This window comes from Engystomops pustulosus, chromosome 7 (assembly GCF_040894005.1).
Source record: "Engystomops pustulosus chromosome 7, aEngPut4.maternal, whole genome shotgun sequence".
NCBI lineage: Eukaryota > Metazoa > Chordata > Amphibia > Anura > Leptodactylidae > Engystomops > Engystomops pustulosus.
In genome coordinates, this window is record NC_092417.1 from 19,802,070 (window position 1) to 19,820,287 (window position 18,218).

At 43.2% G+C, this 18,218-nt stretch overlaps 1 protein-coding gene across 4 annotated transcripts in view; it reads right to left on the bottom strand.

The window, feature by feature from the left end:
* Window positions 1-5,878: 5,878 nt before the first annotated feature.
* Window positions 5,879-18,218, bottom strand: part of LOC140069371 (uncharacterized) — a 46,182-nt gene continuing 33,842 nt past the window's right edge. The window contains exons 6-12 of one of the 4 annotated variants that reach the window (XM_072114995.1): window positions 16,058-16,159; window positions 14,294-14,392; window positions 13,118-13,222; window positions 12,039-12,125; window positions 10,391-10,501; window positions 8,434-8,514; window positions 5,879-6,291 (exon numbers count right to left, since the gene is read on the bottom strand). In XM_072114995.1, the coding sequence (XP_071971096.1) occupies window positions 6,272-6,291; window positions 8,434-8,514; window positions 10,391-10,501; window positions 12,039-12,125; window positions 13,118-13,222; window positions 14,294-14,392; window positions 16,058-16,159 (605 nt within the window). In that variant the 3' untranslated portion in view covers window positions 5,879-6,271. Of the gene's footprint in view, window positions 6,292-8,433; window positions 8,515-9,200; window positions 9,596-10,390; window positions 10,502-12,038; window positions 12,126-13,117; window positions 13,223-14,293; window positions 14,393-16,057; window positions 16,160-18,218 lie in introns of those variants that run through there. The other 3 variants (XM_072114996.1, XM_072114997.1, XM_072114998.1) reach the window with 3 other exon arrangements.

The following is an 18,218-nucleotide window of genomic DNA, read 5'->3' on the forward strand; positions in this document are numbered from 1 at the left end:
GCAGGTAGGTGGCCCTCCAGAAAAATGGAATAGATTGAGTGCCTGTATGTGGCAGTCCAAAAAAGTTTTTAAACCAGAGGAGCAGGTAGGTGGCCCTCCAGAAAAATGGAATAGATTGAGTGCCTGTATGTGGCAGTCCCAAAAAATTGTTTAAAACAGAGGACCGGAAAGGTGGCCCTCCAGAAAAATTGAATAGATTGAGTGCCTGTATGTGGCACTCCCAAAAATTGTTTAAAACAGAGGACCGTGTCGGTGGCCCTCCAGAAAAATTAAATGCATAAAGTACTATACCTAGAGCCAGTGGGCCCTGTCAAAAAACAGCCAGTTTCCTCTGCTTTACTGTAGAAAGAGGAGGAGAAGGAGGAAAATGAGGAGGAGGAGGAGTGGATAAATTATTCAGGTTGAGCTTCCTTCACCTGCTGGAGATTTGAAATTAGGAGAAATCCATGCTTTATTCATCTTGATAAGCGTCAGCCTGTCAGCGCTGTCAGTCGACAGGCGTGTACGCTTATCGGTGATGATGCCACCAGCTGCACTGAAAACCCGCTCTGACAAGACGCTAGCGGCAGGGCAGGCAAGAACCTCCAAGGCGTAGAGCGCCAGTTCGTGCCACATGTCCAGCTTTGAAACCCAGTAGTTGTAGGGAGCTGTGTGATCATTTAGGACGATGGTATGGTCAGCTACGTACTCCCTCACCATCTTTCTGTAAAGATCAGCCCTACTCTGCCGAGACTGGGGACAGGTGACAGTGTCTTGCTGGGGTGACATAAAGCTGGCAAAAGCCTTGTAAAGCGTACCCTTGCCAGTGCTGGACAAGCTGCCTGCTCGCCTACTCTCCCTCGCTACTTGTCCCGCAGAACTACGCACTCTGCCGCTAGCGCTGTCAGAAGGGAAATACTGTTTCAGCTTGTGCACCAGGGCCTGCTGGTATTCATGCATTCTCACACTCCTTTCCTCTCCAGGGATGAGAGTGGAAAGATTTTGCTTGTACCGTGGGTCCAGGAGAGTGAACACCCAGTAATCGGTGCTGGAATAAATTCTTTGAACACGAGGGTCACGGGATAGGCAGCCTAGCATGAAATCTGCCATATGCGCCAGAGTACCAACGCGTAAGAATTCACTCCCCTCACTGGCCTGACTGTCCATTTCCTCCTCCTCCAACTCCTCCAACTCCTCTTCTTCTGCCCATACACGCTCAACAGTGTAGGACTCAACAATGGTCCCCTCTTGTGTCTCGCCAACATTCTCCTCCTCTTCCTCCTCATCCTCCTCCACCTCCACCTCCTCCGATATGCGCTGAGAAACAGACCTAAGGGTGCTTTGGCTATCAACAAGGGAATCTTCTTCCCCTGTCTCTTGTGAGGAGCGCAAAGCTTCCGACTTCATGCTGACCAGAGAGTTTTTCAACAGGCCAAGCAGCGGGATGGTGAGGCTGATGATGGCGGCATCGCCACTGACCATCTGTGTTGACTCCTCAAAGTTACTCAGCACCTGACAGATATCAGACATCCACGTCCACTCCTCATTGTAGACTTGAGGAAGCTGACTGACCTGACTACCAGTTCTGGTGGAAGTTGACATCTGGCAGTCTACAATCGCTCGGCGCTGCTGGTAAACTCTGGATAACATGGTCAGTGTTGAATTCCACCTCGTGGGCACGTCGCACAACAGTCGGTGAGCGGGCAGTTGGAGGCGGCGCTGCGCTGCCCTGAGAGTGGCAGCATCTGTGCTGGACTTCCTGAAATGCGCACAGATGCGGCGCACCTTCGTGAGCAAATCAGACAGATTGGGGTATGTCTTGAGGAAACGCTGAACTATCAGATTTAACACATGGGCCAGGCATGGCACATGTGTCAGTCTGCCGAGTTGCAGAGCCGCCACCAGGTTACGGCCGTTGTCACACACAACCATGCCTGGCTTCAGGTTCAGCGGTGACAGCCACAGATCAGTCTGCGCCGTGATGCCCTGTAATAGTTCTTGGGCGGTGTGCCTTTTATCGCCTAGGCTCAGCAGTCTGAGCACCGCCTGCTGTCGCTTAGCGACGGCACTGCTGCTGTGCCTAGAGCTACCGACTGATGGCGCCATGCCCACGGATGGTCGTTCGGAGGAGGAGGTGGAGGAGGGGTGGGAGGAGGAGGAGGCATAGTAGGCCTCAAACACCTGGACCGAGGTAGGCCCCGCAATCCTCGGCGTCGGCAGTATATGACCAGCCGCAGGGTCACACTCGGTCCCAGCCTCCACCAAGTTAACCCAATGTGCCGTCAGAGATATATAGTGGCCCTGCCCGGCAGCACTCGTCCACGTGTCCGTGGTCAGGTGGACCTTGTCAGAAACGGCGTTGGTCAGGGCACGGATTATGTTGTCTGACACGTGCTGGTGCAGGGCTGGAACGGCACATCGGGAAAAGTAGTGGCGGCTGGGGACCGAATACCGAGGGGCGGCCGCCGCCATGAGGCTGCGAAAGGCCTCGGTCTCTACTAGCCTATAGGGCAGCATCTCCAGGCTTAGCAATCTGGAAATGTGCACATTAAGGGCTTGGGCGTGCGGGTGGGTTGCACTATATTTGCGTTTCCGCTCCAGCGTCTGGGGTATGGAGAGCTGAACGCTGGTGGATGCTGTGGAGGATCGTGGAGGTGACGATGGGGTTTTTGTGGCAGGGTCCTGGGCAGGGGGCTGACTATCAGCTGACACAGGGAAGGAAGGAGCAGTGGTGTGCACGGCCGGAGGTGAACGCGCTTGTTGCCACTGAGTGGGGTGTTTAGCATTCATATGCCTGCGCATACTGGTGGTAGTTAAGCTAGTAGTGGTGGAACCCCTGCTGATCCTGGTTTGGCAAATGTGGCACACCACAGTCCGTCGGTCATCCGGTGTTTCCTTAAAGAACCTCCAGACTTCTGAAAATCTAGCCCTCGCCGCAGGAGCCCTCGCCACGGGAGCTTCACTAGTTGACACATTTGGCGCTGATGCACCAGCTCTGGCCCTGCCTCTCCGTCTGGCCCCACCACTGCCTCTTCCAACCTGTTCTGGTCGAGGACTCTCCTCCGTCTCAGAAGCACTGTGTTCACCCGGCCTCTCAACCCAGCTTGGGTCTGTCACCTCATCATCCTCCGATCCCTCAGTCTGCTCCCCCCTCGGACTTCCTGCCCTGACAACAACTTCCCCACTGTCTGACAACCGTGTCTCCTCATCGTCGGACACCTCTTTACACACTTCTTCCACTACGTCAACAAGGTCATCATCACCCACAGACTGCGACTGGTGGAAAACCTGGGCATCAGAAAATTGCTCATCAGCAACCGGACAAGTGGTTTGTGACTGTGGGAAGGGTCCAGAAAACAGTTCCTCAGAGTATGCCGGTTCAAATGGCAAATTTTGCTGGGAGGGGGCAGACTGGGGGGGAGGAGGCTGAGGTGCAGGAGCTGGAGGAGTGCCGATTTCGGTGACATGGGTGGACTGCGTGGAAGACTGACTGGTGGACAAATTGCTCGAAGCATTGTCGGCAATCCACGACATCACCTGTTCGCACTGTTCTGGCCTCAACAGTGCTCTACCACGAGTCCCAGTAACTTCAGACATGAACCTAGGGAGTGTAGCTCTGCGGCGTTCCCCTGCTCCCTCATAAGCAGGTGGTGTCTCACCCCGCCCAGGACCACGGCCTCTGACCCCTGCAGTAGTTGGACGCCCACGTCCCCGCCCTCGTCCTCTACCCCTAGCCCTCGGGTTAAACATTTTGAAAATGAGAGTTATAACTTGTATTTTTTTTTTAACTTTTTTTTTTTTTTTTTTTTTTGTGTTTTTTAGTTTTTAAAACCAAACGATGCTATCCTATTGCTATGGCTATTTTCTAGCCAAGTATTACAGCACACTACTATGCCAGATGAGATGACGCTGAGTTATGAAAAAAATAAACGTAAAATAAAAAAGGAAATGGCAGACTGTGCCTAGTTGAAATACAACCCCGGGCCCTAATAAATTTTCCCACTTCGGTCTTTGCGATGGATATGTGCGTCACTAAAACACAGTGGTCGCAAGTCTGACTCCAAATTGCTCCCAATTTGATAGTAGATGCACTGCAGCAAGTACAGCCACCAGCAGATCAACCAGAAATCAAATATATATAACGCTACTGTAGGCGTAATTAAGACGTTTGTATTCTCCTATGGCTATTTTCTAGCCAAGTATTACAGCACACTACTATGCCAGATGAGATGACGCTGAGTTATGAAAAAAATAAACGTAAAATAAAAAGAAACTGGCAGACTGTGCCTAATTGAAATACAACCCCGGGCCCTAATAAATTTTCCCACTTCGGTCTTTGCGATGGATATGTGCGTCACTAAAACACAGTGGTCGCAAGTCTGACTCCAAATTGCTCCCAATTTGATAGTAGATGCACTGCAGCAAGTACAGCCACCAGCAGATCAACCAGAAATCAAATATATATAACGCTACTGCAGGCGTAATTAAGACGTTTGTATTCTCCTATGGCTATTTTCTAGCCAAGTATTACAGCACACTACTATGCCAGATGAGATGACGCTGAGTTATGAAAAAAATAAACGTAAAATAAAAAGAAACTGGCAGACTGTGCCTAATTCTACTCAAACCCCTAATAAATTTTCCCACTTTGGTGTTTGAGGTGGATATGTGTGTCACTAAGAGCTAAACACAACGGTAGCAAGTTCCCCTGCTAATTCCTCACAATATGGTACTAGCTGCAAATAAAAAAAAAAAAAAATTATAACGTTATTGTAGCCCTAAGAAGGGCTGTTGGGTTCTTTAAGAATCACTCCTGCCTAACAGTAAGCTAATAGAACACCCTAACGCTTTCCCTGAGCAGCAGCAGCTCTCTCCCTAGCGGCATCCAGAGACAGAATGATCCGAGCAGCGCGGGCAGCGGCTAGTCTATCCCAGGGTCACCTGATCTGGCCAGCCAACCACTGCTATCGACGTGTAAGGGTACCACGTCATGCTGGGTGGAGTGCAGAGTCTCCTGGCTTGTGATTGGCTCTGTTTCTGGCCGCCAAAAAGCAAAACGGCGGGAGCTGCCATTTTCTCGAGCGGGCGAAATACTCGTCCGAGCAACGAGCAGTTACGAGTACGCTAATGCTCGATCGAGCATCAAGCTCGGACGAGTATGTTCGCTCATCTCTATTGGTAAGATAATGGAGATACATTTATGTAGGTTTTATAAGGTTTTAATAAATGTTAAAAAATTAAAACCTTTTGTACAAAAACAAAATTGTTGTTTCGCCCTATTCTGACACAGATAACTTTTTCATACTTCAGTGTATGGATCTGCAGTATATTGTAAATTTGCTAGATCTGTAAAAGAGCCTGTTGATAGCAGGCTCCTTTACAGATCCTGCGGGGGCATCAATGGAACCATACATCAGGTTACTGGCTGTCATAGGAACCGGCTGACACCCACCAATGACCTATGGCAGTTATAATCCACCCCTGGTTAACACTCCCTGTGTATGGAGCGGGCTCAGCCTGTGGACCCGTTCCATACATCCTTAAGAGACAGACATATAGATAACATGGCATCAAATGGGCTGCATCCTGAAAAAGTTATTTGCATATTTCTCAGAATACCTCAGTGGAGCATCAATGGCTCTAATCTCCACCCGCCTGCAAGTCGCCTGCAAGTGGTGCTTATGCACCACTTTTTGGGAGATGGTGTCCTTTATCATGAGGGTTTTGCAGCTACAAGGGGAACACATTAGAAAAGGGGAAAACCTTTAAATCTTTTGACACAGAACAAATTGGCACCTCAAGACCAAGGAGCTGCCAGCACCACAAAACATACAGCAAGAATAATGAGGAGTCAAGGGGACAGTGATGCAGGTGCCCCCGAGAGAAGTTGACTAATACCTTTTTAAAAATTAAAAATAAGCTTTTATGGTCCATTGCATTGTCATGGCTTCTTTGGCGGGATGAAGGCAAACATGTTGGAGGTAAAAAAACATTTAATTTCTAAATAAAGCCGTTAATAATTTTTTTAAAGGCCCCATGCACATGAACATATATGGTGGCCGTGTACAGAACTGTACGGTACTGTCGGCAGATAACCGATGAGCCTGTTTTCTATTTTTGGACGATAGTATGGCCTGGCTGCATGGCACCCTAAAAAGAAGGGCAGGGCTGATGATCGCTCCCCCCTTCCCTTATGCAGCCGATTGTATGTTAAGTTCGTCTCCATGAGACCTAAAGTCATTGGTCCATCCTTCTCCTTCAGATGCTTCTTCATCCTAGTTATTCAGGACATTCAACAATAATTTTGGTCATCTGCGAGAAAAATAAAATTTGAAATATTAGAATTTATTGTTTCTACAAATACAATAAATGTATCCAAGGTCAAGAAAGAGATGTCTACAAGAATCTCGAAATAACCAGCACCGTGACTGTACAGAGGATTCTCTATTGTGTCCCTAATTTATGGAAATGATTGTGTATCCTTTCAAATATTTTGGTTATTCCCACCCCCCCAAGGTTTCTCTATATGATCTACTTAAGATTTGGTGTACTACAATGTGGGGGATAATTGTTATTTCACTAAATTATTCTTTGTGTGTTTTTTATAATTTAAAGTAAAATTCAAAATGGACCCAAAGGGGGGGATTTATCGGAGCTTCTACGCCAATTTTCCAGATATAGAAGCACTGATATAACCGCAATTTTTTGGCGCACTGCGATTATACTGGCAACTACGCCACCTGTGGGCATGGAGGAAGTATGAAGGGGTGCAAGCACCACTGGAGTGGCTACGCACTTTTTGAAGATCTGCAAGCATTCACCGCTAAATGTTTGCAGATATTTACTAAAAACTACACCAGGTTGGAGGTATCAATCACGATGAAGGAGGCAATCTGGGGTTGACTTAAAGGGGTATTCCAGGAATCGGCATAATTCATATACAAATGGGTCCTTAAAATATAAGCTAATATGTAAATTGTTGTTATTTTAAATTTTGCTCCCCTTAGCAGAAAAATGTTTCGGACATACAATGTAATGAAGAATTAAAATGCTACTGGCCCTTTAATCAGTCTGTTGATTTCCTCCATGCGGAGCAGACACAGGACAGAACATAGCCGCTGGTCAAATGTCCACATCACATGTCCTGTACATGCCTGGGCAGGTCATGTGATCACCACTCTGTAGTCGGTTGGTTGTAGTGCTTCCAGTATGGCGGGTGTTGTTAGTTACACATCATTAATATGGTAATAGAGCAAAAAAGGCTGTTACATCATCACTGGGAGCAGAGCATAAGAGGGAGGAGCTGTTACTGAGAACATAAGGATCATGGGACTTGTAGTTTCCAGTGGCGGCCATCTTAGTGATAACTAAGGCCATAAAATTTTAAGCTCCATTTTGTGACTAATGAGATCGAATTTTGTTGTATTCGTTTATTTATAGCATTATGGGTTTTTGTATCAGACGTTCATACCCCTTTAAATTTTATACTCTCCTCAGATGCATCAGTTTTAGTATGTGGGAACATATGACCACAGCCACAAATGTGTTAGAAATGTGATAAATGCTTTATGAGATGGTAAATCACATAACAATACTTTAGAGTGTTAAATATAAAATCACACATTTCAAAAAACCAAAAATATATTCTTTGAATGGTCATATAAAATCCATATACTTAATAAAACATCAAGAGGCTTAAACCTCTTGATGTATCGAGCTGCGAAAATGCACTGGCTGGGCATTCATACGATAAATATCCCCCATTGTTGATATTCTGTGGGTAAAAGCCGATCCCTGGTCATGTGATGTCACACAGGTGCATAGTTCGTTATAACTAGTGTTAAGAAGACCCTAACCGCAATGTTTGGGTTTGCACCGAACTTTGCAGCTTTGGTCTCTCGGACCCGGTCCCAAACGTCATTAGAGTTACGGGGCCAGGATTGTATTGAGTATTTAAATCTCAGTCGCCTCGCACATCAGCACTAACCTGCTGGCAGCATTTTTGGGATGACTGTTACTCTCCAATAATATCATGTTTGTGTGAGCGTGCGAAAGCAGTAATATAAATGCCGGATCCTCACTGATCTATAAATGATGACCTATAGTTAAGTTATTAATATCCTAAAGGTGGAAAACCTTTGAATGTCTAGGCATAACTATTTATCCGCCTACTGAAATAGCCATATAAGGGCTTGGTTTTTGTGGGTTCAGTTGTGCTTTTATGTGGCTCTAGACTACATAAATCAAGGTCTGATAGACTCCCGCAGATGGCGGACTTGGAATGTGGCGGCCATAAGAAGATGTGGTAACCGCCAAGAGGGTTATTTAACGTAACAGAGTTATCAAGCCCCTGACAATCCACAGTTACTGCCTACTACAAAGTCAGGTATGTACCACTTTCATCTTGTAGTAGTTCACTATTGCCCCATTAACTTGTTCATAGAGATTGTTTACCTGCTTCTTCAATGTGAGTCACATGTTCTTCCATATCCTGGTCTTGTGACTTATCCTTTAGCATTTGTTCATCTTGGTCAACTGTGAATAGCAGTAAATTATTACAACCCAATGAAAATGAAAAAATCTTGATTTTGAAAAATTTGTGAAAGGATTTGTGTAAAATCATGAGGTACCTATATATTAGTGGGTAGCATCTCGGCAATGCTTAAAGGAAATCTACCATGTGATTTCATGCATAATTAACCAAACATACCTTGAGAATGCTGTAGCGACACAGATGCAGAAAAATATCTTGTTTAATCCCTGATCTGAGTGGTTTTGATGACAAAACAATTGTAAAATTCAGGACCTTGGGAAAGCTGGGTTGCATGCTCCTTGCGTTTCATAAACACATTACAATGAGCTTCCTGAACTGTCCAGACAGGACTTATAAACCTGAGCTGGATAACTCATACACAGCAGCTGGAGGATGGTGCAGTGATTGATTACTTCTGCCTGTCAGGCACAACTGCATAATTCTCTGAAGCATTGCAAGAGGAGAAGTGCAGAGCCAGGCAAAGGAGAGACAGAGCCTCATAATCCTGAATTTTATCATTCACAAGTTTTTTAGCAAAACCACTCAGTTCAGGGATCAAACATTCTCAAGATAAGTTTGGTTCATAATGCATGAAATGAAATGGTAGATTTCCCTTAATACCAAACCATAACAGTATAAAGATGGTGCCAGCCAAGGCCATCCCTCGGGAACGGGTGTCTACTATATCAAAGAGCCAAAATACTGCTTTTATTAACAAATGGTTAAAAGTAAAAGTGAATGCACCACAGGGATTTAGTTGTTAAGAACCCTGACATTGGCACTCCTGAAAGGCGATGATGCAGTGCCATTGCATTGTCATAGAGAAGGTGTCTACAGCCCCCCTTGATCCACCAGAAATCTGAAGGATATGGAACATCACAGGAAGTCTGCAGAATATGGGACGTCTCAGGAAGTCTGCAGTATGTGGTACATCACAGGAAGTCTGCAGGATGTGGTACATCACAGGAAGTCTGCAGGATGTGGTACATCACAGGAAGTCTGCAGGATGTGGTACATCACAGGAAGTCTGCAGGATGTGGTACATCACAGGAAGTCTGCAGGATATTGTACATTACAGGAAGTCTGCAAGATGTGGGACATAACAGGAAGTCTGCAGAATATGGGACATCACAGGAAGTCTGCAGGATACTGTACATCACACAATGGGGCTCATTTACTACAGCGACACCTGCTGGATATTGGGCACCTGGCAATGAATCCTGGAACACCCGATTCAGTGTCGGATAAGGCACAGCGGGATCGCGACTTGACCGGGTAAGTAAATCTGCCCCAATGTCTGCAGGATATTGTACAACACAGGAAGGTCGGAGACCTGCTGTTGGTTATGTTATCAGTGGATTATACAGACAGAAGAGAAAGTTTACCAGAGTATATAGAATTCACGTAAATATCAGGTTCTTTTTACATACACTAATCAATAAAGTATAAAAAAGTGTTGTTTTTATGAGAAACTCCTTTTTAAGAAATCTACCAGTCATTTTGACTAGTATCAAGCATTCACACTACACGGTAGCTCCCAGCACTGCATAAAGTTAAACGGTAAAAATGTTATTTTCCCTTTATGCAAATGAAGCACAAGATATACAGGGCTATCACAAGAGGGCACTGGCTGGGGGGGGGATATGCTACATGGCATTGTAAGCCATGTATGCCTGGGGGGCTTCGGTAACGCCCCAGAGTCCTGGAACTTAATTTGTCATAAAGTTAGCTATAGGAGCAGCACTCCTCATACCTATATTACTGTATTACTTAACATTGCTGGAAGCTTCCACACAGCGTGAATGGTTTGAACTAGGCAAAATGTCTCGTAAACAGTAATAGAAGAGCTTACTTCTATTACTTACAATGCTGTCTTACCTTTATTGTGCAAATTTATTGTAAGTCCATACAGAGTTTTGTCTTCTTCGTCCCTTTTTGGTTTTCTCAATCTGTTTCTATCCCGGTTGGCCCCGAATACCCTACTGGCCTCTGTTAATAACAGAATATTGTTAAATACACACTTGCCGATATTCTAGCAACCATTATAGTATATATATTCTGTAACATTAAATATAATATCACATGAAACGTGTATAACTGTCTGACTGGCGGAGGTCGCACTGCTGGTTCCCCTCTGATAACAAGAATTGAAGAATCGTATACGGTGCATCAATAACAGTTGTTTGTGCTCCATTTAGCTTATTGGACTGTTGGAGTAAATCTGATCGCTTGGCTATGCCCCACGGTTCCAAAGAATTAAATGAAGCAGCAATGTGTATAAAAATCTAGGAGCCCCATATTCTCCTAAATGGTGCGGGTCCCAGTCGGATTTGACATATAGGATAACAATTGGCCCTGCAAGTTGTGTAGGAAAGGACAAAGGTGTATAAGATAAGTTGCATGGGTACAATTGGTCGTTAATGACCAGGCTCTTTTAGATTTAAAAGGGGGTTTCTATTTCCTTAGGATAGGCGAATAACTATTAGAATGGTGGGGATATAACATTTGGACACCCACCAGTCAACACCAACACACAGAGACTAGAGCCGGAACAAATGCTGGAGCTAGGTACGATTGCTGACCTTCGATTCAATACAGCAGGAGGCCATTAATATCTTAAAGTTGAAAAAAACCCTATCTTTTTCAGTCAATAATATAACTGCCATAGCTATTTATGTTTCTGTTTAGTTAACCATATAAGGACTTGTATAAGGGGTTTTCCAAACAGTAGTGATCGACTGGAACAGTAGTGATCGAAAAAAAAACAAAAGGATACTTACTCTGCTCTGACTCTAGGTTCAAGTGTTGTAGCTGTCATCTGGTCTTCAGCACTGACTGATGACGAATGATGATCACTAAGGCCACTGATTGGCTGAAATGAATAATCCGGAACCACAGCATTTTCAGCCAAGCCATCAATGACAAGGACCAAAAGACAACTGCAACACTGGATCCAGGAGCCGGAGCCGGGTAAGATGGAAGACTTGGAAGCCATTGTAACAAATATTGTTTCCATCAGAACCCAACCCATGAAATCTGACAATTGCATTGCTGGGGGTAAGTGGGGGTAACACAAATATAAAACACCATACAGTCCACAGTCACTTCTGTCTACAACAGATATACAACAACATACAACAGGTATCGACATCATTGCTTCTTATGCTTCCCACAGTCCCTCCTCTTTGCTATGAGTGACAACCAATGTTCAACCAAAAACCATGTCCCCAGCTACAATCCAAGAATATAAACCAGTGACAAACACTGTCTGTAGTACTGCATGCTAACACTTGCTAACGGATCCCTTTATGAATGTTTAAAGGGGTCCTCAGAGCCACTTAGGCCATACAACTCAATTGCAATTCAAAAGTAATGTGTACTTGTCCTTCGTTGCTCATGAACATTTAATGGAAATATGCAATTTTTGGATATTCATAAAAGAAAATATATTTAACACTGGTTTCATCTTTATTTGGTTCACTGTCACTACTATAGCCCTATCATCTTTTCCATAATGAAAATTTACCTGCTTCTTCACTGTAATCCACATCTTGTTCCTTTTCTTGGATCTTCTTCTTCCGGTCCTCTGTCTTATCCATTGGCATTATTTGATCTTATGTAACCGTGGATAACAGGAAATTGTTAAAATCCAATGAAAACCGAGTTTGAAAAATTTGTGCAAAATCACGAGGTCATCTTACATCAGCATCTTACTTTAGTTAATTTCTTCCATAGACAGATATTTTAAACAGTAAAGTTAAAAAGCGTTGTGCAGAACTCTTCACAGGGCAGGAGCTGCAAAAACGGTCACAGGACCGATCCAGACAAGTAAATAGTCCCACGAAAACACTTATAAAAGAGAAAAAAATGTTTATCTCTGACCGGTGCTCCAAATTGTTTAATGGTCCTTCCTTTTTGAGGTATCTCTCTGTTTTCCACTCTGACGGGAAGGCAAGTTTTGTCCAAGGTTTGTACCGCACTCGGACCTCCAACAGGACTAGACCACCGTTCAGAACTTCCTTCCTGCGTTTTTTTTTCTTTAGCTCCGCCACTATGCGTAGCAAGCTACTGCTGGTAGAAAATATTTGCACGGATAGCGTAGTATGTCTTTTAAAACAGGGTATTCTTTATTTAAAATATACTCACAATAATAGCTTAAAAATGCTCATATCAAATTTCCAGAGGACGCCAGCTACACATGACGGCGGTCATGTGTAGCTGGCGTCCTCTGGAAATTTGATATGAGCATTTTTAAGCTATTATTGTGAGTATATTTTAAATAAAGAATACCCTGTTTTAAAAGACATACTACGCTATCCGTGCAAATATTTTCTTCCAGCAGCCCGCTACGGATAGTGGCGGAGCTAAAGAGAACACGAAGGAAGTTCTGAACGGTGGTCTAGTCCTGTTGGAGGTCCGAGTGCTGTACAAACCTTGGACAAAACTTGCCTTCCCGTCAGAGTGGAAAACAGAGAGATACCTCAAAAAGGAAGGACCATTAAACAATTTGGAGCACCGGTCAGAGATAAAATTTTTTTCTCTTTTATAAGATATTTTAGTTTGCCTTATTTTTTTTGCCTTATTTTACTTGAAATATTGCCTTACTTGTGTCCTGCAACCGCCTCATTGTAAGTTCATGCAGATGTTCATCCCTTGTTGTTTTTTTCAAATTGTTTCTCTCCAGGAAGGGTCGCCATACCCTGTGGAGATCTGTTAAAGTACAGTAAATTGTTAAAATCCATGGTTGTCAATATTTCATTGTAAATTTAGTTTTAGCATCAGAATTCAAGTAATTACAAATGATTCCCTATCCACAGCACTAGAGATACAGTACAGTCTGATCAATGCAGGTCCAACTATGGGATGAGATTGGGAATCCCAGGTGCCCTGGATGTAGGACTGCGGGACAGAAGCCGAGTGCATTGACCAACAATTATTTTCTGGTGGACAAGGCATGTAAAAAACAAGGGTGGGGAGCAGGGCAGATGGGGGTGTGGATGCCCCAGACCACTATATTTAATATAGTTTTCCAAAAGAGTATACATGTCAAATCTCCGCCAGGTCTGACCTGGTCAAACCTATCCCAGATTCAATCCCAGCGGCTGAGCACACCCCCTGACTTACTCAGAGGCTGGGACTACTTGGTAAATCATCTCATCCTCTATTTCAATAAAAAAAATATTATAATAATTTACTGTTCAATAGGTAACCACTGAATGAACTGGCAGAGAGTAGAAGTAAGAAGATGAATGGATTAGCCGGACAGCATGGTTAAGGATGAATGGAAGGGGCATTAAAGAGTTAGCTGGGAGACCACAGAGAAGAATACTGCAGTAGTACGAGTGGGACATGATGAGGGCATGGACTAGTTATTTTGTGGACTCTGGATTGACAAAGGGTCGGTGACAGGTTGTAGTAACGGACTGGATGTGTGGCTTAAAGGATGAGACAGTCAAAGATGACTCCAAGGCAGGGCATTTTTGGCAACAGGTTAGGTGTGTTAAGAGCATCCGCGCCACAAAACAGTCACTTTCGACACAAATGTGGCGCAGGAACCTCTGAAATTCCTGTGCAAGCAGCTTGCACCTAAAAGAACGTGTAAAGTCGAAAAGAAAACTGGTGCACAGACCTTATTAAATGTGGGCCATATTTTTAACATTTTTGCCTAGTCATTCTGTTCTTTAGTGAAACTTTGAACATTTTTTTTCATACTGTCTACTGGGTAACTTTTACATGGCTTCCTGAACCATTCCCCCATCATGTTCTTAATAAGATTCTTACGCGTTTCTGCAACAGGAATTGACAAACGTTCTCTCATCTCATGCCGGTCGTTCTTCTGTTCTCCCGTCACACGTATTTGCAATTCTTCATACAGTTCACCTGTCAATAGCAAAAAAATGTTAGAATCCAGACTCATAAAGTCATCATTTTGGAATAAAAAGGTATGGACCACAAGTTAAACCATTATGCATCAATCTATCAATATCATCATCACAAAAATAACAATGTTTTTAATATTCATTGTGAGAATAATGTATGAGCCCACTTTGCTCTATGTGCTCTATGTGGTTCGTCCCTATTCTATTTAGTGCACCACCACTTGGTGACCACCTCCACTACAGCACAGAACTCCCAAGGGGGTCAACTCACCGGCTTTAGCTTTCAGGTTCTGGGTCACACCATTCAACAGACACAGCACCACAGAAATGGTGGTCACCATGAACTCAGAACTCAAAAAGTTTACTTATGGCATCTACCATTCTATTTAATAGTTTACCAAATGAAATCCAACACATGCACCAAAGCCCAAAGACTAGATCATGCACAGTACATTGTCTCCTCATGGTAAAGAAGCCTTGTTTTCTCCAGACTGTTTCAGTGCTCCCTTTTCTTTTGATCTTATTTAACCTGCAACAACTTCCTACTAGAGATGAGCGAGTATACTCGTCCGAGCTTGATGCTCGTTCGAGTATTAGCAAAGTCGGAACGGCGTATTTCCCCTGCTCGAGATCGATCATTTAATTAAGAAAAGAAAGTGAAGAACAATGAAGAATACAATGAAAACAGTGAACACAGGATCATTTAAGTGAAGAACACAGTGAAGAACACATTGCAGATGTTCGCGTACATCTGCTAACTTATCTGAAGACACGCGTGTAGAACGGTGTTCTTCACAATAGTATGTGAAGAACAATATGTGTGAAGAACACCTTACAGATGTATGTAAATATCTGCAAGGTGTTCTTCACACATATTGTTCTCCATATACTATTGTGAAGAACACCGTTCTGCACTAATGTCTCTGGATAAGTTAGCAGATGTACGCAAACATCTGCAATGTGTTCTTCACTGTGTTCTTTCAATGTGTTCTTTCAGTGAAAACATCTGCAAACATCTGCAATGTGTTCTTCAGTGTTCTTCCTTCAATGTGTTCTTTCAGTGAAAAATGCTCGAGTCTCCCATTGACTTCAATGTGGTTCGTTATTCGAGACGAGCACTCAAGCATTGGGAAGTTTTGTCTTGAATAACGAACACCCGAGCATTTTAGTGCTCGCTCATCTCTACTTCCTACCATATTTATTTTATGGACCATTTATGTATTTCAATAAATGAATCATGTTTCCCCTTTGTTGTCTTTTTTGATCAATACACCATCTTATTAAATTCCCTCAGATGCTACTAATCTCACCATCTATATTATTAATAAACAGGTTAAAAAATAGTGCAACCAGCACTGAATCCCGGGGGTCCACTACTTATAACTGTTGACCATTCTCAGTAGAAATTGTTGACCATAACTCTCTGGATACGATCCCTCAGACAGTTTTTAATCCATTTAAAGCTGATTCCTGCCAAACCAATAGACCTTATGTTATCCAACAGGCATCTATTTTCTTTAGATCGAGAAAAGCAGAGTAAAAACCTTTTGCTGCTGAACACCTTGGGATTGCTAAACAATTATAGGCCTACCCTAGGCCAAAAAACATTTTAGATTCTTTACTAGATTGACCATGAATGCCTCTACCATCCAGCTTAAGTTCTTACTTGTTTCTTGGACACAAACTGTCGATTTTTTGTATTCATCCTTCTTCTCCTGTTCTTTCTCCTCCATCTCATTATCAACCATTTGTCCTTCATCCTGGTTATCTGCAAATAACAGTAAATTATATTATATACTATAATTCATAGATTCTGATATTTCAAGGAACAATGTTTATTGATGAGTAAAGATTATCGATTGTAGTATCCAGTAGTATCCATTGGCGGAACTTCATAAAGGCGGTATGCCATTATAAGGCCCCCAAACCAAAGGCCTGCCATCTGTCTGAAAAAAAAATCTATATTTACCTTCTCCACAGCCCGTGGTTCCATCTTCTTCTCATGGCTTCGTCTTCTCCTCTTCCACCCTGGGCACATTACTATGACACAGCGGTGTCACGGCCATGTGACGTCATAGTTTATGCACCGCGCGGGTCCTTACAAGAGGGAGCCGTGAGGAGAAGACAGAACCTTGAAGTACTATAAATTAGTGAATCGCGGCACAGTGCACTTTCGGTTAACTCCGCGGACCGGGTAAGTAAGTGAGCCCAATAGTCTTTTTTTTACCCGTTTTTAAATCACCCGGCAAGAAATATTTCTAGTAATTATCTGCTGCAATATTTTTATTTTTGGCTCCAGCATACCCACACCTCTAAAATGTTGTTCCAGCTTTTAAAGCCATACCTAACCACAAGTCAAATAGGACACTTAAAAATAAACTCACTGGGGCAGATTTACTTACCCATCCCATTCGCGATCCAGTGGCGCGTTCTCTGCGGTGGAGCCCGCTGGAATGCCCTGAAATTAACCGGCCTATACCTGGTGAAGGTAAGTGCAAGTTTCACAACATATTTTTTTTTAAAATGCGGCGGTTTTTCTGAATCCGTCGGGTTTTCGGTCGGCCACGCCCCCGATTTCCGTCGTGTGCATACCGGCGCCGATGCGCTAAAATCCGATCGCGTGCGCCAAAATACCGGGGCAATACAGGGGAAATCGGTGCAAATCTGAAATATTCGGGTAACACGTCGGGAAAACGCGAATCGGGCCCTTAGTAAATGACCCCAACAAACTAGCAAAACAATGAAATAAAAAAGCAATATGATTCACACTAAACAAGTCATATGGTTCTAAAATTACCGCCAAATACCCAGATAGATGCCGTTGGAGGGGCTAATCTACTAAAAGGGCTTGCCTACTTTCAGCAAATAATTGATTTTGTTTGTGTAAGGAAAAGTATTTTTCAATATAGTTTCTGTATATCAATTCCTCATGTTTTTTTAGACCTCTTCTTGTTTTCATCCAACAGGAAGCTAGATAGTAACTGGTCCCTGGTCATGTGATGTCCCACAGATATCCACAGGAAGTAAACAATGAAGCTTCCTGTTGAATTAAAGTAAACCGGAGGAATTCATACAGAAATATATTGAAAAACTGTATAACTTTTTGTATTAATATTACAATAATTAACAATATTAATTCTTTGCTAAAAATGGACAACTCCTTTAAGACTGTTGCAAAATTGCTATACAAATTATACAATTTATATATATATATAATTTTCTTTTGCTGTCACAACAGATTAGGTGCATAATCAAAGTAAAAGACAAAAGAAACATGCAACAGTCTAGGTCACGAAACAATCCAACCAACAGAACACAAAGATGAAGCAATAGTAGCAAATGAGCACAAGAAAACAATCTCTGGCAAGGAGGTTCACCACCAGGGAAGCTTTTTATGAAGCTGATAAAATAAATAGGTGACAGCTGATCAAACCAAAACTTTAACCCTTGCCTACCTCTTTAGACAAGCTCTGGGAGAAGGGAATCCGTCCACAACCTGCAACCAATGTTTTAAAAAATTGTTTTAGCAAGCCTTGTGTGTGTCAAAAATTAAAAATTGTTTTAGAACAGAAGCCATTGATCAAGTCGATATAATGCGTTCTTCAAATAATGGTTTTGTAGTGTGAAATAGAATGCAGTTAGTTAGTCCCACAGTTTCCATTTTTTCAATGTTTTTTATGCTTTAAATGATAAATTATACCTAAATTAGATACAATATACTTAAGTATAAGCTGAGACACCACAAAAAACTGGGAAAACTTATTGACTTGAGTATAAGCCTACGGTGGAAAGTGTATTGGTCCCAGCCTCCCCTCACTACTGAAATG